The sequence below is a fragment of the Lepisosteus platostomus genome, chromosome 10 (assembly GCF_059453375.1).
Source record: "Lepisosteus platostomus isolate fLepPlt1 chromosome 10, fLepPlt1.hap1, whole genome shotgun sequence".
NCBI lineage: Eukaryota > Metazoa > Chordata > Actinopteri > Semionotiformes > Lepisosteidae > Lepisosteus > Lepisosteus platostomus.
In genome coordinates, this window is record NC_142620.1 from 34,534,357 (window position 1) to 34,557,449 (window position 23,093).

General features: G+C 43.0%; 1 protein-coding gene across 1 annotated transcript in view; it reads right to left on the reverse strand.

Moving 5' to 3' along the window:
* Positions 1-1,836: 1,836 nt before the first annotated feature.
* Positions 1,837-23,093, reverse strand: part of LOC148653655 (uncharacterized) — a 78,362-nt gene continuing 57,105 nt past the window's right edge. Inside the window, exon 3 of the mRNA XM_088647354.1 lies at positions 1,837-2,025. Within this exon, the coding sequence (XP_088503480.1) occupies positions 1,837-2,025 (189 nt within the window). The remainder of the gene's footprint in view (positions 2,026-23,093) is intronic.

Consider the following 23,093-nt stretch of genomic DNA (forward strand, 5'->3'; position numbering starts at 1 on the left):
TTAAACCGTTTTTATTTTTCGGCACAGACAACTTTGCCTGCTAGAGCACCACAATTCACACTCAACCACATCACAGATCACAGATCAGTCCCAGTGTATGAGATATTGCTGTTTGATCTTTGATCTGAGCTTTAATAGAGAGCTTATTGCGAAGCTATTCTCTGCTGGTCAGCAGCTTTGTGGATTGGTGTGGGGTAAACCACTTGGAACTGAATGTAACAAAGACAAAGGAACTGGTGGTAGATTTCAGGAGGAAAAAAGGTCAAACCTACTCCTGTCTACATCCATGGGAGTGATGTGGAGATGGTGGACTCGTACAAGTACTTGGGAGTGCACATCGACGAAAGACTGGAATGGTCTAAGAACATCGAGGCCATCTATAAGAAGGGACAGAGCCGACTTTACTTCTTGAGGAGACTCAGGTCCTTCAATGTATGTAGTAAGATACTTCATATGTTCTATCAGTCGGTGGTAGCGAGGGCCATTTTCTACGCAGTGGTATGCTGGGGCCCTAGGATTAGAGCAGTGGATTCTAAAAGGCTGAACAAGCTCATCAGGAGAGCAAGCTCTCTCATTGGGTCTGACCTGGACCCCTTGGAGGTAGTGGCTGAGAGGAGAATGTTCAAACTAGAGGCCATCATGGAAAACATCTCCCATCCCATCTATGACAGGCTTGCAGAAATGAAGAGCACGTTCAGCAATAGACTGATTCATCCACGGTGTGACAGGGAGCGCTACAGGAGGTCATTCTTGCCTTCTGCCATAAGACTGTACAACGCATCCACCTTGCGTCTGGGCAGAGGCAACATTGACAGTGACCTGTTTCTGGACTGAACACATCTACACATCTACTGCTACATCTGTTCTCTTTCTTTTTCCTTTCCCGTCTACAACCGTTTTTTGTGCAATATATGCCAGGGACCTGTGCAATACATTTATATCTATATTTATATCTATATCTATATTTACAGCTATCTTTATATTCATATGTGTGATACGATTTTTCTGTGAACTGTTCTGTTCTAGTTTGTTCTTTGTGTGTCCGGACTGTGAGTAACTCTTTTAGTGCACCCCTCACTGTACTGATTGTATTGTATGTATTGTACTATTATTATTATTATTATTATTATTATTGTATCATTCGTTACACTGTGGCTGTGTTGTCTGTGTTAAGCTGCTGTTGCACTGCAATTTCCCTCACGGGATCAATAAAGTATCTATCTCTCTTATCTATATTAATATAACTATTGAGTGGTATTTAAATGCAACTTTATTGTATAAATGACACATTTCTAAAATTTATTTTAAAAATAAAAACGATAACTCTAATCTTTCCACGTTTGATTCCATGAGGAAGTAGTATACGCTCCTGCTTTGTTTAACGATCATATGAAAAATAAATCTAAATAGTGAGAAAGCTATGCTTAAAGTGAATTAAGGGACTTAGAATGCAAAGATAATTATTTACATTGCGTTGTCAGATTGTGAACCAATAAATGCATTTTAAAGACCACGAGTTGTGAAAATGTTCACAGCTTGCACATAAAGCTATTAATTAGCTAATTCTCTTTTTTTAAACCTCTGGTTTTTCATTGATGCGTAATTACACACTAGCTGGAATCAGAGGGGATCACTGTGTACACATGTTGTGATATTTAGATATTTAGAAATAATGCCACCTCGCCGCAGTCCTGGAGGGGATGCCAGGTGTTGCTGGATGTCCCCGGGGACCACCGGTACAACTAAGCTGCGTTGGCGTCGGCCCTCTTGAGGCATTTCGGTGGGAGAGGGGAGGCACCGGGACTGCTGTGGGCAAGGTTGGCCCAACGCCGACGCCTAGCGGGAGAGCCACTGGGTCAGGTCGCCGCAGACGAGGCCTACTTTGCCCGCCAGGGTTACCCTTCTCTCCAGGAGGAGGCCCTGAGGGAGATAGCGCTCCAGGCGTTGCTCTGGGCCCTGGCGCCGACTGAGGTACAGAGCCACGTGATGCTGGCCGTGCCGGTCTCCATGGAGCAGGCCCTGGCTCTGGATGAGCAGGCTGATGCCGTATTTGAGGAGACCGGTGGGCACCAAAGGAGGGGCACTCCCTGCCGGGCAGCGGAGGCTGCGCACGGGGAATCAGATGGGGAGGAGGAGATGGCCAGCGCAGCGATACCGGGTGAGCGACGACGACGGGTCATCTGCCACCACTGTGGGTAGAGGGGGCACATCGCCCGGGAGTGCTGGGCGCTGGAGCCCCGGGGACTCCGGAGGCCGTTGGGAAACGGGAGCGGGGAAACACCCCTTCTACCTCTCCCCAGTCCGCAAGGACTGTATCCTGGGGTTGGACTGGTTGCAGCAGGTGGGTGGTTGCCTTGACTTGGGCCGGCGAGAGTTGGTGGGGCAGGGGGAACAAATCAGTCTCGCGACGGGCGGAGCGGGAGGTGACCGGAGCGGGAAGAAGAGGCGGCAGCAGCATGCATTACAGTGGCCTGTTGGAGTCGCGCTTGAACGTGCCAAAGCTGACTCCCGGGCCGCCCGCGCACCCCAGACACCTCCCGCCCCGCCCGCCGCGAGACTGATTTGTTCTTCCTGCCATCTCCATCTGAGACCAGCTGTTTGCCCAGGCTGCCATCTGGAACTGGGCCTCAAACATTTGCCATGGGACCTCCCAATTATAACGGCTCGGTCTCACCGGCGCAGGCTGGTGCAGGGGTGGCGGGCTGGACACTGCTGGTCTGGCTTCTCCTTCCCCCCACACGGCCTGAGGTGACCCTGGAAAGGGCCCCCCTTCCACTAAGTAGGTCGCCGTTGGGTTGCCCTGATAAGGGCTGTGGCCACTGGCGGTGCTGAGGGGTCGTCCCGGCGCTTTAGGGGGTCACTCGGCTGCTGGGGGAACCAGCGCTTCTCTGAGTCCAATATCATTGGCCGTTCACTGTCCATCCTCCCGCTCCTGACACCAATGTAACAAATTCGGGTTTGGTGAGGACGAACACAGAGACTCAGTCTTGTGGAGTTAAAAACTGCGCTTTATTTCTTCTCCGTCACAACCTGCCAGCCGCACACCCGCGACGAGGGAGAGACACAAGACAAGCCTGCCAAGAGCATGCGCGAGCCTGAGAGAGAGAGAGAGAGAGCGCAAGAGAGAGAGAGAGAAAAGAGAGAGAGTAACACCCAGGGGTGCGGAACCAGGGAACTATTTACATGGAAAATGGGCGATCTCCCCAGACTGTAGGCCTGTTTCACTGTTACCTGGATACCTCTTTATCCAGGTAACAGATTCACAACTCACCCTCCCCCCCTGCCTGTCTGACTTTTTTTAACCCTTCTGTGCCCGGATTGCAGCAGGTAAGATATTTTTCCAATAAAAAAGAGACATTAAAAAAGAGAAATTTCACCAGAGCCTCTTCTCTTCTTGTGTCTAATTTTTAGTTTAGAAGGATTCAAGCAGGATTTCAGATGAAAGGCAGTGACATAAATCAAGCCATAGTTGAACCCGTTCAGAGTCTACATTACATTTTAGCGTTTCATTTTGAGCAGAAGACCCTCATACCTGATAAAGGCTTCACAGCCGAAACATTGTGTTTTCTCTCTTCTCTTTTAAGCATGTGTACAATGCTGTAATACAGTTTAAAGTAATTAAAAGTTTAAACAGTATCAGCTAAACTCCATTAATATAAGTATTGAGTGGTATTAAATAAATACAGCTTTTTAGTATAGATTATACTTTTCTAAAATGTATTTAAAAAATAAAAAACGATTACAATCGAATCTTTCCATGTTTGATCCCAAGATCCCATGAAAAATAAATCTAAACGGGGAGAAAGCTATGCTGAGTTTATTAAGATACTTAGAAGACAAAGATAATGACTTACGTTGCATTTGTCTGATTGTGAATCAATAAAGACATTTAATTAAACACGTTTCCGATTTAAATCAAAATGGGGGTAACGGGGACTCTCTCCCTCTTATTATCAACACTAGTTCAATTGTGGTTCTTTTGGTTTCACGGAGGGCTTCCCAGATACTGCAGTTGGGCATTCAGGTTGATTGCCAGGTGAATTAAAAACAGGTTTTGATAGTTAATAACCACTTTTTATCCGCGATACACCTCTGATTTTTCTTCCTCCTGATCAGCTTAGAAATCTGTGTACACTGTAAGGTTTTTACTTCTTAATTAAAACGTTTAAAATACACAAATAGAAAAAATCATATTCTGTTGTCTTCCTGGTATGTAGAACAGATCAGCAGGTCTTTTTTCCCCAATCAGAGGGGTGTCAGATGGTGTCAGCCAATCACCATTCTGATGTCATGCCATTATCTCTGGTATATGTATACCCCAGAATTTTGACTTTTTACTGTATGATAAAGAAATTTTAATTTTTAATTTTACTTCTTAGCATAGATAAGAAAGCGTAGATAAAAAAGCTTGGATTCTCATGTATCTGATACATGTATCTTTTTCTGCAGTCTTTGTTGCGCTCTTGAGGATCCTTGTGATATTTTGAGCTCTCGTTGAATGATAACTGTTTAAATCATTTTCATTCTTAGAAATTATGAAACGCTCAGTTAAAAGCAAGGGAGATTATGTCTGTTATAGTGTACATAAAAACAAGAGTTTGCTGTGGCGTAATTGGAAACCCAGTTTTAACAGCAAAGGAACAAGTAATAGGTTTATTCCATGCTGAAAAGAGAAGAAAAAAACACACCCAAAATGTTATGTATTCTTTCTTCTCTTTTCAGCATAGAATAAATCTAATAAATATTCACATATACTGTAAATCATACTATGTGATATTACAGTATGTGTGTTCGTTTCTTGCCAACAAGTATGCCAACAAGTATGTCTGCATATATCCCCCACTTGGAATTTGTCTGAATAACGGAATAATGGTGCATGTCCTTGTTGTGTCACAAAGGCTGGAAGAACTGTGAACCAATCGTTCAAGGAGAGATGAGAGTTGCATAGACAAGCCCATAAAACTATTTGACCATGAACAAAGTAGGCCTGGTGATTCTTAAGTCAAGACACCAGAGATAAAGCCATAAATATGGGGCCACTACTTAGCAAGGAATGCAAGGAAGCACATACAGATATAGCCACTCAAAACGCATGGCATTTCTTCAAATAATGGTACACGTTATGTGGTGCATTGTAGTATATAATTCGCTGGTCAAAGATGATCGATAGGTGGCACTTACAGATGCAGCCATTCAAAGTGCGCGGTACAAACCCGTACTGAACGCAACTACCTACGTCATAACGCGGTACGTGATTGGCTGGCCAAAATGACTGACTGGGGCACTCGTGGTGCATTGGTTGGTAGTGAAAAGATTTAATCATTTAATCTCTTTACTGTGCACGTTTTAATCCGCTTAGTACTGAATATTTATATGGAATTTTATAACTAAAGGGAAATTTAAGTAGCTGAGTATAAAAAAGAAGAGGAGCATAATGCATCTGATGATCATAAACAATATTAATTTAGGAACATAAACATATCATATAGACTGTATATGGCCGGTATTGGTAGTTTAAAGAAAAAATACACACCAGTATTCCACTTTCTCCCTAAACATTTTAAGCATCAAAGTCTTACATGTGGTTATTTTGGAAACATTTCTACGTGCTCTTTCTGACTATATTAAGTTTATGTACTTTGTGAAAAATGATAATGTTTTAACCTTTTCTGCCAATATGCTCGTTATCAGAGTAAACAAAAGCATACTTTTAGAATTTGATTAATAGGGTATATAGTAGTATGGAATCGCATATCTAAAGAAATTAATAATGAAATAATTATATTCATAACTGTAGCTCAAACAGTAGCATAAGACTTTCTATTGATGTGAACGGCTGTTTCACTGTTTTCCACGTGGCATGATGGCTTAAGCTTGTGTCTTATAAGCCTGAGGTCCAGCGTTCGACCCCAGCTGTCGCCATTAGTTTTCTTTGAACAAATAAACATTTCTTTGAAAAACTAAAATAGCAAATATTATGGACACAACATGTTCGAAGCGAAGTCATTTATTAATAACAATGAATAATTTAAAACTGCTACTGATATTATTACTGACAATGAATATTATCGACACTATATTGAATTTGTTGGTCTTTCTAAATATCACAAAATGTTCCAAGTTAAATGATTACCATTTGCCATGAATACTTAAAGTAAAACAAACTCATACTTTTCAGAATTTAATTATTTAAGCAAAAAGTCACGAGAGGCCGTGCTATAACATGGATATAGTCACAGTTAAAAGGTGTTATTAGGCCTGACACCATGCGGAGTAGTTTCACCTGGCAGTTTTACAAGGTGATTCTGGATACTATTAACAATCTTATTTGCATGTGGTAAAATGTGGTATGGTGCGATACGACGCGTTATGATGAGACACGCCCACCATGTTGTACCGCTCATTTTGAATGGCTACATCTGTAGGATTAGGCCAGTCGGATTTACTCTGGACAGTTAAATGCCATGGCAAAAGCTGGAGACCCTGCCTTAGAGCACTACAAGATGTAAGTCAAGCATTACAGGCTGTAAACAGCATAGTGCTGGACCAGCACCTGATTGTGTGGTGCCCCCATGCAGTGCATACACTACTATAACTACATATAGTTGTACAGCAGTGTGCCTCGCTCGTTTTGAATGGCTGCATCTGTAGATGTGGTGTATTAGATGTTAGTGGAAACTACTGTGCACGTTTAAATCTACTTAATATAGAATATTAATATGTAATTATACAACTAAAGGGAAATTTTGGAAGCTGAGCATAGAAATAACAGGAGCATAATGTCTCTGAACTTTATATCTTTATATGCAATATTAATTTAGTAATAGAAATATACAGAGCCAGCCATTCAGAATGCGTGCCAGATACTGCATCATTTTTCAGTTCTCATGCACCCTGATTTATTTATTTTTATCTGTTTTTGGACTGCATTACTTTGTAAAAGTGCCAGGTGGAGCAGTGAAAGTTTAACGTGGAGCATTTGAGCTTTTGCCAGAAAACACATCGTTTCAAATCCTGGTCAATGCTGAAGTAAGATACAAGATGTGAAAAGGGTTAACTTAAGTCCGCTCTGCTTGAAGATTAGACTTCTAAGCAACAGGAGTTTATGGCAGGAAAGGGAGAACTGATAAGGGTTCCAGATGCGAGCCATGAAACCCCAGAGGGTAACTTAAATCCCTGACCATTTGGCCAAAAGGCTGTAAACTGGCCAGACATCGTGACCTCCCCCCTTTTACCATGATAATGAGTGATGTCAGACGCAGCAGGAAAATGATATATAAACTGAAAGTTTTTACCGGCACTTTGAACAATACTTCGGTTTTGTTGTTTCTTGTGGGAAACAAGACTTCGGGTTTATTGTTCCTTGCATGCAATAAACTCATCTATTTAACTTCATCTCGGAATCCAGAACCTTATTCTTTCTGTTACAACGTTTAGGAACAATCTTTTTCCAAAGAATTTAAATTGTACAGTCTTTTTAGACTTTTATAAATATTAAACTGTGTTTTACATTAGTTGAAATATTAAATTAATATGTTTTTATTTATGAAAACAAAATGACTCTATTTGATATCTATAAAAAAGTTTATTACTATACTGTGGCTTGTTGTGAATGTGATGTGCTTCCTTTAGGTTTACTTCTGCATTTAGGTCATTTATATTTGGCCTTAATGCAAATTTCAGCAACATGTAAATTTTGATTTTAAAAACATGTTTCACATATTGTATTGTAGTGGTTTTAAAACCATACAGTATCATACTGTATACACAGTAAAGTTATATGGTACAGTTCATACCACAGTTCATTGACCTGTCTATGCTACTGTTTCAGTATACTGTATCTGTGTATATGATTTCATGTGATTTCATGTGTGGCATGTCGGGAGCTGAGAAAATTATTTGTATGATTTCTTTCCTCATTGCAGTATACAGCCTAACAATATGATTTAACAATATGTGATACAAACTATTCCACAAATAAATAAAAATGCGTGTTCCATTATTTTAACCCCAAAAACCAGAACACACATGTATAATAATCGCAATTCTAAAAATTACACTTTTTTTACTGCAATAACGACAAAGAATTCATAGAAAATGTTAAAACATTATAGCTTTTTATAAAGTGAATAACCTTAATATAGTCAGTTTGTATAATGCAGATGTGAGAAAATGTTTGTGAATCCTTAGTAATTATCTGGATTTCTGCTTGAATGGCTCCAAAATGTGATATTATCTTTATCTAAATCATAATAATAAATAAAGACAGTCTTATTTAACCAACAACAAACATTTTACAGTGCCATATCTTTATTGAACAAATGGTTTAAACAATCAAGGTAATTATGGAAAAAATACATTTCCCTTATATTTAGTAACTAGTGGACCTCCTTTATTGGCAATAACCTCAACCAAACCCTTTCTGTAGCTTCTGCTCAGACCTGTGCTGCACTGCTTCAGTTCATGTATTTTTTTGGGATGTCTTGCTTGAACAGCCTGCTTCAGATCACGCCACAGCATTTCAATGGGATTGAGATCAGGACTCTGACTTGGCCATTCCAAAATACGGAATTTATTCTATTCGAGCTACTCTTCTGTTGATTTACTCCTGTGTTTTGGATCATTGTCATGTTGCATGACCCAACTTCTTTTGAGTTTTAGATCACAGACAGACGCCCTGAAATTCTGCTGTAGAATTTCCTGAAAACGTAGAATTTATTTGTTCCTCAAGGATTGCAAGCTTTCCAGGCCCTGAGGGAACAAAACAGCCCCATACTATTATACTCCCTCCTTGGGATGAGTTTTTGGTGTTAGTATGCAGTGTTTAGTTTTCTCCAAACATAACACTTTGTACATTTTCCAAAAAGTTCAACTTTTGCCTCATCTGTCCACAGAACATTGTTCCGGTAGTGCTGTGGAACATCTAGGTGGTCTTTAGCAAACCTCCCATGAACCCCACTCTTGTTCAGTGTTTTTCTTATGGTAGAATTTCTTCCATTTGTAAACTATCTGCATGTCTATGGACTGATTTAGGCCAAAGTCTTTAGAAATCTTTTTGTAAACCTTTTCAGTCTTATGAGCTTCAACAAGGTCCTCTGAAATCGTTTTTAATTGGGCCATATTGGACTTCAACAGAATTCTGTTGTGAAGAACAGATAACCAAAATTGTGTGATTTTTTTATACGGCAGGGCAGGTCAAACCCACACCTGAATTGATTAGAATACCTAACTCCAATTACCCTCTTTTCAAGATGTCATTATCCTAGAGCAGGGATTCTTAACCTTTTTGAGAGTGCAACTCTTTTTTTGGGTTACAAATATTTTGTGCCCCCCCCCCCTTGCCCCAACCCCCCTCTACACATACACACAGATTTAAAAATCGTCACATTGTATAAATTGTAAGCCCACTCACTTAATGGGATGGGTTGGGCCTTGAAGCACAGAGGTGTTTCAGACATGGCTTAGAAGGGCTCAGGAAGAGTCGCAAATCATCTTCTACCCCAAGACGGGCTCTGTATCTGTTTTTGAGGTAAGCAAGTGCAGAAAATCCAGACTCACATAGAAATGTCAATGCAAAGTGCCAAAGACTTAATCTTGGAAATTCAGTTTGTACTGAAATACAGAAGTCAGCCTCTCCATGAACCTCTGCTTCAGGGCCATATCAGTCGTCAGATCAATCAACTACTCCTCTATTTCAAGAGCAATTCCTGTTGGCTTTGCAGAGAAAGCATTCCTTATCCATTCGTCTGTTGCAGGCACTGCCCCCACTTTCTGGAAAATACTCCCATAACTGTGTTGTCATTCCATTAAGATGAGCCCAAATAAGCACACACAGGTCAGCCTTTAAAATAGTGCTTTCATTCAAACACTCCTCTAGTGCAGGGAAAGCCTTTAAGTTCTCAGCATTCAGCCGAGTTTGCCACAAGCACAGCTTTCTGATCTAAGCTTCAACTTTGTCAGAGAGAGAAGACAGATGCGTTTTTCCCTTGCAGTCCCGCATTCAACCTGTTGTAGCGGCGAGGCTTAATAATAAGGCAGAATTAAGTGTTTCTGAGCTTTCCCAAATTAGGCCTCATTTCTCTGTTCATCTCTGTGGTGCAGCCACAGAGAAACCATTCATGCAAGGTGATTTAAGGTCCAAGGACAGCTCCCAAAGGGGGATGCACTTAGCTAAGCCTGGCTATCATGATCAATGGTCATCCATTGGTGCCTATCTGTCTAGGGAGTGCGAGTTGGACATCTGGATTGCATTCCTAAGTGTCAGGACTAAGTGACTCATATCTCACCTTGATCAACCAATCAGGGACTGGTAGGGCCGAGTAACCCACGTGGGACTCTGATGCCCATGGAACTTTCAGCCAATCAATGAGCTGAAGTTCCTCCAGGTAAAAACAGGCAACACAGAGAGCCTGGGAGATTCAGATTCAGATTCAGATTCAGATTCAGAAGGGATTCTGGAGAGGATTCTGTGGACTGTTCTAAAGGGAATTCAAAGGAGAATTCCAGGGCAGGACGGCCCAGGAGCAGAAGGCTCCCAAGGGCAGGACATCCTCGCAGCGCGCCTCCTGACCATCCTGAGACTCAGCCCGGACAACCACGGAATGGCCAGTGTGTCCGAGTGCCAGAACTTTCCTTTGTTCTAAGAGTCTAGAGTGGAGGTTGCCAGAGAGTAACCAGCAGCAGGCCTCGTGAACAGGTCGGAACTGTGGACAGCTGAATCACTATTCAGAACTAGCTCTTCATTAGGAACGAACCGGTCCTCTTCCTGACTTGCTGGGACCCACAGTCATCTTTTCTCCTGTGCACAAACTTTGCTAGTTAATGCCAACAGTGAGCATCAGCAGCGCACCGTCGCAAGCCGCACAGCACAGCCCGGCACGGAGCCAGAGAGCGCGGATTGGACAGCAACAGCCTGCAACTGTTTCTTTGTGCCCGCAGGAGATCTGAATCCCCAGAGATTGGATGAGTATTCAACTTCAATGCATTACAGCTCGAGAATTCAATTGTTATCCCAACCAGTTGATATCAATTTAATTCCTAAGAGTTATGTACTTGTTTGAGTATCTAATGTAGAAGTTGTAACCAAGTTCACTTTACGAAACGGTCTTAATGAATGATATACTGAACGTATGTCCTCTTGATGTGTAACACTTTGTAACTGATTGAATATATATCTTTTGTATTCTGATAACCCTCTCGATAAGATCTGTTAGGTTTATATGCATATTCTATGTATTAATAAATGTATCCTCGTGTATTAGTACCTGTGTGTGCGCGTTGTTTGAGTTATGTCGCATGGTTGGATTCTAAAGCCATCAAAAGAATCAACTTTGTGATTTACTGCTACAATTAATAATTGTCTCAGTAAATGCCCAAACCCTACAGAACTGGTGCCTTCAGAGAGCCACTATGATTACATATTTGGTGTCCCTGAACCGGCATACTCTACATTTATTTGGCGTCCCTGGGTGGGCGTGGCAAGACTGAAATGAGTCAACCAAGCGGAATAATTCAATATAAAACGCCGCGGGTTTCATACACGACAATACAGTGTGCTGAAAGCCGAAAGAAAAAAAAGTTCCCCTTGCTCTTTAAGCAGTGCTTGATTGTTTTGTGATCTTTTGCGATCTACCGGGTTGATCGCATACTTGATCTTGTGGTTTTCTGTGGTAAAACTGTGATTTCGTACTTAAACGTAATACTCTTTAAGTTTAACGATGGTTGCTAAAAGGTCTGAATTCGAGTCGCTATTAAGCACTCTCTCTAGCAGCGACAAGTCTGACCACGATCTCTTCCATATCTCCGTCAGCGGAGAAGCTAGAAGAATAAATCTCCATTCTCTGAGAGAGCTAGCGAAGGACATAGAGAGATTTGACCCCGCAGTGTCAGAGAATAATATCGAGAGTTATATTCAAGACCTCATGTATAACCTGCAGTACCTGCCAAACGCCACAGAACAGGAGAAAGTGTTTCTGGTTAGAAAAACTACCAGCAGAGCTGTACATGAGTGGATGGCTAGGCAGATGAAAGAAGTCTGTAATGATTTTGAGCAGCTATGTCAAGCACTTATCGAAGAATACAGTGCGTTTATTGACCCGATTGCTGCGATAGCCGCCGCTCTTAACATTAAGCACGAGAGAGCAGAGTCCCCTCGCGAATATTACGAGAGACTTAGACGAACTTATTTTGCAGGGCGAAATGATGAGGGTTGCGAAGAGAACACACATTTCAAGGGTTTATTCATTGCGAATCTCCACCCGTCAGTCAGAAAGATGATCTTAATGCATACAGATGCACAGACCATGAAAATGACTGATATCAAGAGATTCGTGCAGAAAGCCTGGGAGTATGATGTCCAAAGTCGCTCTGAGCAAAAAGCTGTTAAAGCGACTGTGTTCGCCGTCAGAGCCAGGAGGGTTAATTCCCCCCTGCTCGAAGGAGCACAGGCTCCTGAGCTGGCTAAGCCCCGTTCCAAAGCAGGCACACTGGACCGCACCCAGCGTCCTAAGTGCCATGAGAACACCAGGGGAGGGAAAGGGCTAGAAAAAACTGAACAAAAGGATTCAGTAGCCGCCCGCCTGGCCAGGCTTGAACAAGCTTTATTAGGACAGGGACAACCGCTCCCCAAGGCTGCCGGAAGCGTGAATGAGCTGATACTCTCCACTGGAGGAGGCGGAGACCCGCCCCCTCTCCCTCCCTCAGTCTATCTGATTGAGCGGAAGAGTTCCTGCCTGGATGAATTCAGCCACTCCCAAGCGAGTGCTGACTCCACCCCTGAAGTCACAGAGCAGGCAGTAAAACGCAGAGGAAAAGCAAGAAGCTTTTACTTCAAGGCTGCCATGGGAGATGTCTTACCCAGTGAGACACTGATTGACACTGAGGTTGAAAGGTGTTTGATGTCACACGGCAAGCTCAAACGGGTAGAAAAAGGAAAGGGCATGCGACTCAGAGAGGAACCTTTGGTGAATCACCAGAAAGGCAAGGTGTGGAAACAGGTCAAGGCTCCTAAGCCTTCTGTACAGAAGGAAAGGGGGGCCAAGAGGCAGACTGTGCTCACACAGTGCCCACCGAACACAGAAGCCTATGTGAAGATTCCTTCTGTTCCCTCTGGACAAGAAATAAAAATATTTCCTTGTTCCCCAGATATACAGGGAAGTCCTGTCCCGGCTGAGGTCCCAACAGCCTCCCTGCCACAGGAGCGCTGCTCCGAGCAGCCGCCTGATCCACCAGGTAAAGCACACACCTTTTACATCCCTAAAGAGGAGCAGATCTCCCCACCTGGCGATGAAAAGGAGCTTTCCCTGTACACCCTGGCACCCAAGAGGGGTCAGGACCACCACCCTGCAGTGGTGGAAGGGATCCAGATGGCAGGAGAGCAGGTTGGTGATGTAGCCCTCACCCTTAGCCCTGAGAGGTCCTCTATTAGTGAGGATCTGCTTGAGCAGCTGTCGCAGGGCCACCGCCAGGTGCCCCTGGTGCAACATTCACAGGTTAGACAGGAGGTCCAGCTGGACGCTGAGACTACTGCGCTGTGGACACACCTGTTCCCAGATGCCGATTCCCTCTGCTTTGACCCAGGGAACCTGCAGTCAGGTAACATTATTTCTCACAACTACCAGGTAGTGAGTGAGACTGACCTGATTGTTCCTGCCTCAACGGCAGGGTTGCCAACACACCCAGTCCCCCAGAAGGGACAGGGAATGAAAGCCGAGACGGTTTTCTTACAGCCACCAGCTCAGTCTGTCAGTCTGAGTCTGACCAACAGTGGTTCACCCAGACTGGAGCTGGATGGTCAAGTCACCCGCCTGCCAGTGCAGGACATCGCAAAGAGGGGTGTCAGAATCCCTGCCTGCACTGACATGGGCCTGGTGAGTGATAGTGAGTTCAAAGACAGTGAACTAGCTATCCCACTGCTGGGGCAGCTCCCTGAACCCTTAGCGAGGGAAGGGGGGAGCGAGCAGGTGTCCTACACCCACGCCCAGCGAACGATTGTAAACATGCCGATAGAGGGATTCCTCAATCAGGAAGTGTGCAGGGTGGACCTGAACAGTGAGAATGGGATAACAATCCCAGATCACTCAGGTGCTCCAGATGACCACTCAGCCGAGGGTCAGGCATGCTCCACCGCTGCACCGCCCCCTGCAGGGTTCCTAGAGCACAGGCATGAACAAATCGAAAAAGCAGATGCCCTGGAAAAGGAGGAGCAGCATCAGCCGCTGCGTCAGATCTCCCCAGATTTCCAGGATGTTGGTGCCCAAGATGCCACATGGCATACTGAGAAAGACACCATGTACACGCTGCGCCAGCTTAGAAAGGCAACAGTCACTCAGAAGGAGATGACTGGGATCAGCCACCCGAAAAGACTTTTGGGAGGACTGATTGCTGCCGCCACTGTTGCACGTTTGCTTTTTCTGGTAGGTTTGTGTGCTACTGGCACTCTCACCCTGACTGCCCCAAGAAGGCAGGTGTCAGAGATGCCAGAGGGTAGTGACAGACTGTATCGACAGCAGCAAAAGTTGGAAAGCTTAGGGAAAACCCTACAGGCAATTTCCTATGCAACAGGGTTAAATCTTATTCCCCAACCAGTGGACATGATTGTTGGTGTTATACAGTGGGTTTATGCTTGTGTGCAACAGGCCAGAATGTTGACACAAGACCTGTTAAGGGAGTTTAGTGCCACTGTAGCCAGTCTAACCATGGCACAAATCCCAACCCACTTGATTCCACTCTTCTCAGTAGAGGAGCATGTGACTTTAACCTCATCGTTCATAGCTCACCCAGAAGGCAATCCAAGATTGAATTTGGTTCCAAATCTTGAGATGGGTATGGCTACCAAAGCTATCCATTGGCTGTGTCTAAACGATTCACCAATGAAGGGTGTAAAGCTACTAACGAGCAGAGGGAGGTTAATGAACCCCATGAAGAGCAGGTGGGAAGTAAATGGCTGGTCAGCACACCACATTTAACTGACACTATGACTTGTGACGGGCATGATACAGCTACCACAATGCAGCTATCTAACCAATAATTTTCCTGTAAGTTCCCGAGGAGGCCATAGTACAGCATGAACTTAACTCTGTACGGTCTGGAACCAGACAACATAAGACCAAACTTGAGGTCATGGATGCCTTCAGGTGCCACACTATTGAATTGGATAGAAATCCAAGAAACAGTAAGCCCTGAAGAGGTACAGGTAGTTGAGTTTGCTTTAATGGAACAAACCTCCAAATCACCCTAGCAGATACCCAACACAGGTGTTGTGGTTTATCGGGGGGCTGGGAACAGGAACTGGTGTTATTGTAACACTACTGCCAGGTAGCTGGATCATGACTGACAGTGTACTCTGAATGATGTAGTCTCACATCAAGATGTACTCTGGGTAGCATGAATGAGTCAAAGGTAGCATGTCAAAAGAAAGGAAGTGACTTCTCCCCAAATATCTACCACAGAGGTATCAGATATTGACAGTGAACTTCCTGATGTGTAATTCCTAGACTGAGATAGTGTCTCCTACCGTGTTTATACATACTCCAGATGTTATTCATCCTGTTTGTATCCAATGCTGGTTCCGGTATGAATTCTCGAGGAGTAATGTGGACATTTAAGGTTAATGTTCTAATGGCAAGGGACATCACTTAACTCTGTTTTGTTTTGAAGGCAACAATGCCTCGGGACCTCGTGGCCTTCAAAAAGGGGGGATATGTAGCGGCGAGGCTTAATAATAAGGCAGAATTAAGTGTTTCTGAGCTTTCCCAAATTAGGCCTCATTTCTCTGTTCATCTCTGTGGTGCAGCCACAGAGAAACCATTCATGCAAGGTGATTTAAGGTCCAAGGACAGCTCCCAAAGGGGGATGCACTTAGCTAAGCCTGGCTATCATGATCAATGGTCATCCATTGGTGCCTATCTGTCTAGGGAGTGCGAGTTGGACATCTGGATTGCATTCCTAAGTGTCAGGACTAAGTGACTCATATCTCACCTTGATCAACCAATCAGGGACTGGTAGGGCCGAGTAACCCACGTGGGACTCTGATGCCCATGGAACTTTCAGCCAATCAATGAGCTGAAGTTCCTCCAGGTAAAAACAGGCAACACAGAGAGCCTGGGAGATTCAGATTCAGATTCAGATTCAGATTCAGAAGGGATTCTGGAGAGGATTCTGTGGACTGTTCTAAAGGGAATTCAAAGGAGAATTCCAGGGCAGGACGGCCCAGGAGCAGAAGGCTCCCAAGGGCAGGACATCCTCGCAGCGCGCCTCCTGACCATCCTGAGACTCAGCCCGGACAACCACGGAATGGCCAGTGTGTCCGAGTGCCAGAACTTTCCTTTGTTCTAAGAGTCTAGAGTGGAGGTTGCCAGAGAGTAACCAGCAGCAGGCCTCGTGAACAGGTCGGAACTGTGGACAGCTGAATCACTATTCAGAACTAGCTCTTCATTAGGAACGAACCGGTCCTCTTCCTGACTTGCTGGGACCCACAGTCATCTTTTCTCCTGTGCACAAACTTTGCTAGTTAATGCCAACAGTGAGCATCAGCAGCGCACCGTCGCAAGCCGCACAGCACAGCCCGGCACGGAGCCAGAGAGCGCGGATTGGACAGCAACAGCCTGCAACTGTTTCTTTGTGCCCGCAGGAGATCTGAATCCCCAGAGATTGGATGAGTATTCAACTTCAATGCATTACAGCTCGAGAATTCAATTGTTATCCCAACCAGTTGATATCAATTTAATTCCTAAGAGTTATGTACTTGTTTGAGTATCTAATGTAGAAGTTGTAACCAAGTTCACTTTACGAAACGGTCTTAATGAATGATATACTGAACGTATGTCCTCTTGATGTGTAACACTTTGTAACTGATTGAATATATATCTTTTGTATTCTGATAACCCTCTCGATAAGATCTGTTAGGTTTATATGCATATTCTATGTATTAATAAATGTATCCTCGTGTATTAGTACCTGTGTGTGCGCGTTGTTTGAGTTATGTCGCATGGTTGGATTCTAAAGCCATCAAAAGAATCAACTTTGTGATTTACTGCTACAATTAATAATTGTCTCAGTAAATGCCCAAACCCTACAGAACTGGTGCCTTCAGAGAGCCACTATGATTACATATTTGGTGTCCCTGAACCGGCATACTCTACACTGTTGAGATGTTTGAAAATGTCAGCCAGATAGGCCAGCAGGGGGAGACATTTTTTATTGGAAAATTTAGGGGCTAGTGGGTTTTTCTCCAATAGAAATGCTGTCACCTCATCCCGGAGCTCGTAAAAGTGACTCAGTACGATACCACTGCACAGCCATCGTACTTCTCTGTGGTACAACAGCTGATGATGTTCTGCTCCCAACTCTTGACAGAGAATCTTGAAAAGTTGTGCACTTGTTGCACTGGCCTTGATGGAATTTACAATACAAACAGCTTCATCCATTACTTGTTTGAGTTCTGGCGGCATTTTCTTACCTGCGAGTACTTATCTATGACTCATACAATGCCTCCAGAAATGCATCCACAACGTCCTGTACTTTCGTGACTAGTCCATTGCGTTTGCCAGTCATAGCTCGTGCACCGTTTGAGCAGATTCCCACACACTTGTTCCAGTCATTTTCATGCTCACGTATATAAGTGTCCAGCAAAACAAAAAGTTGATCACCAGTGGCACGCTCGGGAAGAGGATGACAGAACAAAAAAATCCTCATTAATTTCTCCCCCTTCAACAAATCTGGTGTAAACAAACATTTGTGCATCTCTGGAGACATCAGTGGTCTCGTCAAGTTGTAAAAAAAAATACACACTAAATTTTATCTTAGCTATCACCTACTCTTCCACATCTCTTGCCATGCGCCAAATGTGTTTAGACACTGTATCATTTGACACTGGTATGGATGCTAGCTGCTCTGCAACGCTTTTCCCACACATGATTGAAACCGTTCCATTAGCGCACAATAAGAAAAAAGTCTCGCCTAACGTGTGTGCCTTCTGGTTTACAGTGGTAGCTTTTTGGAGGGTAGATTGTTGACCTCTTAGCTCCTGTAGCTTTCATTAAAAAAACTCAACAGTTTTAGACTGCAAGGTCGAGTGTCTGGTCTGCAAGTGGCGTAGCAGTTTGGAGGGCTTGAGGCTTTCCTTTGCCAACAATTCACCACAAACCACACATAGCGGTCGTGCATCCTCTCCTTCACTTGTCTGTGTAAATTTGTGCTTTAGGTATTTTTTTAGTTCTCAGCTGTGCGTTTCTCCACATTATCTTTAGCTCTCACTCTTCCAGTGCCACCTCTTAAAAAATTCTCCATTGCTAGGCTCATCACGATTACCTTGCAAAACAGAAAAAGTGCTACAAATATTAATGCAATGGAGGTCCACCCAATTATTAAAGGGCCCTTGCCGATTATTAAAGGGCCCTTGCCAGAACAGAGAGTTGTAGCTGGGGGATGGTCTGTGGGTTCACAAAGTGACCACTAAGTCACTATGTAAATTATCTTAACCATTGAGGAAGAATTTTAACATTTACTTTTTTAAAGTATATAATATAATGACTATTTGGCTTTACTAGCATGCTTTTTCTGCTTAGCAACAGAGTAAAAGGATAATTCAAGCATATTATTTGACTTTTTGATATTGAAACTACAACTGCATAACGTCTAGCTCATTTCACACCTTTTGTTTACTTACTTCCTTTTGTCTATATACAAGGTAAAATTGATCATTAATTAATTGATTAATTGACTTAAGAATAACTGGTCAATTACAAAGAAGTGTTTGTTGAGAGTAAAACGACTCCAAATATGGAATGAGATTACCTGTGTGAATTTGCTATATAAAACCCATTGCATTTTTCATCTCGTTGGAGAGGTTACTCACAGATCTGTATGGGAGGCTGCTCTCAGATCTGCACGATTGTATCCACCCCATGTGCATGAATAAAGGACTATGCTTGACCACACCTAACCTGAGTGAAGAGTTCTCTTCAACACCATGCAGGTATATACAATAGTTAATTGTTTACCTCTGTTATTTGGTGGTTTGATGTGTAACCACCCTGAATCTGCATATGTGTCCCGTTTATTGCCCTAGTGTGTGTGTTAACCTTTGGTTGATTTTCTATCTGTTGCCTATTATGTGACCCCTAGGTTAAGAACCCCAGTCCTAGAGGTTCATATACTTTTTCCATCAATGACCTTAATTGTTTAATTGTTTAAGCATTAAAGTCTTTCACTCGGTCACTTACTGTGGTTATTTTGGAAATGTTTTGACATGCTCGTTCTGCTATATGAAGTTTATATACTTCATAAAAAGCTATAATGTTTTAACCCTTTCTATGAATACTTGCTGTCATTATTGTAGTAAAAACGTGTAATTTTAAAAAATCTGCTTAATAGGGAATACGATATGGAATTGCCTAACAAAAGAAATTAATTACGATATTAATTTAAGGATCTAAATATAACATATTTATATAGCTGGTAATGTTACTGTAGTCCACTTTCTTTGTAAACATGTTTTATTTTTAATTTGAGTCATTCACTCTTGATAACTTTTGAAACATTTTAATGTGTCCATTTCAGCTGTGTATAAACACGGCCCCTTGGCCACTGCACCGAGGGGTCCTGAATAATAACCCACTGGGCTATGCCTACCTCCATGCTCCTGCGCCAGCGCAGCAGCTCACAACCCATTTCTTTCACTTACATACAGATTACAAACAGATGATCCATCTGAGGGAATCCAGCCCAGGGCTAGTGCCTGCAAGAAAGCTTGTTTCAAATAATAAAAAATGGTTTCAGATGCAGGGGTCAAGGCAACTTTATCTTTAGACTGCACTACCAGCCAGTCCGTCACCAGGCATGCTCGTTCTGAGAAGGAATTCACCCTGGCTTTATTATGTAGTTGGTTTTATACCCTTTCTTCATCAGAAGATCTAATACTTGGAGTAGCCCGGCCTTATGGATTCCCTCATCAGGTAAAACAATCACAATGCCTCAGCGCTCTATTGAGGTAATTCACATAAATGCTGTCTCATACAGTAATTCCTTATAAATGCTGCAGGGCATCTCAGCCCAAATATTTCTGGGGTATCCCCCACTTACATCTGTAGTTGAAACTGTACATCTTTTCCCAAGCATATTGTGACAGCTTGTATCTCCTTTATATACAACCCTTGCCCCCCTACTTCTGTTGCCTCCTGCCACCCATTAGAAAACTTGATATCACAAATATTTGCTGTTTTAGTCGATAAACAGGACAACTGTGCTCCTGTGTCCCCCAATAGGGGACCCTGGACACCATTTACTGCACACTGTATATTTCTCTTTTATTTAAATCCTTAGATAAACTTGGGAAGGCTACAAAGGTGGTTCCTAGTTTAAATTTATTATTTCATGCAAGCCTCTCATTTCAGCTTCTGACATGTTCTTTAACTGTGAGATCAAGCCTCTTTCTTACAATTTCTTCAATAAATACCCAGTTTTTTTTTTTTTACAGTAACTGCACACCAGCTTATTAGTAGTTTTATCTTTGGGGTTTTGTCCCCCTTTTCCCACAGGGCTAGTTAACCCCCCCCCCCCCCCCCACCACTACCACCACCATCTGGATATGACCAATCAGGATATTTATCCCAGTCCTAATTCTTTCCTTGAAGGGGTCTTATATCTGGGTATAATTTTGGGATCACACTATAATTGTGACAGACTGGTGCCTCCTTTTTCTCTTTTACCTCCCATTTGCAGCACTCTCACTTTTGCATACATGCTTTGCTCTATCTTCCTAGCTTCCCGAGTTATTAAATCAAATCTGTCTTAGTTGGAGCATTGTGGGTGTTGTGGTTTAAATGTTATTGGCTCGTGAATAGCATCCCCCTATCCCAGTTCATACTGCCACATTAAATAAAACCATGAGAAAGAGAATCACAATGCAAAGCTGTCAGTCTATAATGTATAAAATCGGTTTGTTGACAAAATAGAGCATCGCCCAGCATAATTTTAATAGAACAGGAAAAAGAGCATTTTCAGAGAGCAATTACGTTGTGTTTATGTAGAATAAGTGATTACATTTATGAGCAATCTAATTTCTTATTCGTTGAAACAGTGCATACCCCCTACATTATTAATAATGTCTTCCGTGTCGCATTAACATTGTAATGTTCTTTTTTACTAGTGTATAATTCTGCCAGAGACTCACAACATTGTCCAATAATACTCTTTTCTGTCTAATTTTTAGTTTAGAAGGAATTGTGCTGTAGTGTGCTCTCTGAAGGCACCAGTTCTGTAGGGTTTGGGCATTTACGGGGACAATTATTAATTGTAGCCGTAAATCACAAAATGATTCTTTTGATGGCCTTAGAATCAAACCATGCGATATAACTCAAACAACGCACACACAGGTACTAATACACGAGGATACATTTATTAATACATAGAATATGCATGTAAACCTAACAGATCTTATCGTGAGGGTTATCAGAATACAAAAGATATATATTCAGTCAGTTACGAAGAGTTACATATATCAAGAGGACATACGTTCAAAATATCATTCATTTAGACCGTTTCGTAATTGAACTTGGTTACAACCTCTACATTAGATACTCAAAACAAGTACATAACTCTTAGGAATTAAATTGATATCAACAGGTTGGGATAACAATTGAATTCTCAAACTGTAATGCAGTGAAGTTGAATACTCATCCAATCTCTGGGGATTCAGATCTCCTGCTGGCTCTCTGGCTCCGTGCCAGGCTGTGCTGTGCAGCTTGTGACGGTGCGCTGCTGATGCTCACTGACCGACTAGTTAGTTTTGGCTGAAACTAGCAAAGTTTGTGCACAGGAGAAAAGATGTCAGTGGGTCCCAGCAGGTCAGGAAGAGGACCGGTTCGTTCCTAATGAAGCGCTAGTTCTGAATACTGATTCAGCTGTCCACAGTTCCGACCTGTTCACGAGGCTTGCTGCTGATGCTAACCTCGGGTGGATCCTCGGGTTACTCTCTGGCAACCTCCGCTCTAGACTCTTAGAACAGAGGAAAGTTCTGGCACTCGGACACACTGGCTGTTCCATGGTTGTCCGGGCTGAGTCTCAGGATGGTCAGGAGGCGCGCTGCGAGAATGTCCTGCCCTTGGGAGCCTTTCTGCTCCTGGGCCGTCCTGCCCTGGAATTGTCTCGCACCCCTGGAATTCTCCTTTGAATTCTCATTAGAAAAGTCCTCGAATAGTTCTCCTGTGTTGCCTGTTTTTACCTGGAGGAACTCCAGCTCGTTCATTGGCTGAAAGTTTCCTGGGCATCAGAGTCCCACGTGGGTTACTCGGCCCTACCAGTCCCTGATTGGTTGATCAAGGTGAGATATGAGTCACTTACTCCTGACACCTAGGAATGCAGTCCAGATGTCCATCTGGCACTCCCTAGATAGATAGGCGCCAATGGATGACCATTGATCCTGATAGCCAGGCTTAGCTAAGTGCATCACCATTTGGGAGCTGTCCCTTATCAAAAGAAAACATCTTTAAATCAGCCTGTATGAATAGCTTCTCTGCGACTGCACCACAGAGATGAAGAGAGAGATGGGGCCTCATTTGGGAAAGCACAGCAACACTTAATTCCGTCTTATTAATAAGCATTGCCGCTACAGCGTAATAAGCACATTGTGTAATGGGGATGACATTACCCACGTCTATATCACAGTACAACGTTTGTTTGTGTCAGGAATGCCATACCATCTCTATTGGATTTAAATCTGGGGATTCAGCTGGAGTTTTCACAATCTCTCTCTTGTGAAAACAACCGAAAAGTGTTTTATCTCTTCTCTTTTCAGCATGGAATAAACCTATTACTTCCCTTACTGTAACTACTGCATGATTTCTTTATCCATTTCAGCTAAATGAGGGGAATTAAATCAGTCAGAATCTCGGAGAGCTAATTGTAAAAATACAATTTTTACACCTACCTTCATTTGTTTAACTTAAAGAATTTAGCGAAGAAAGTTTGTAATGTGGGGCGCTCTGAAAGAGTTTGTCAAGATTATGGTTTCAAAATAAATACAAAAAACTTCAATCCTTAGATTGGATGAGTACATCATGATTATTTCGCAAGGATGCGAACATTGAATGTTT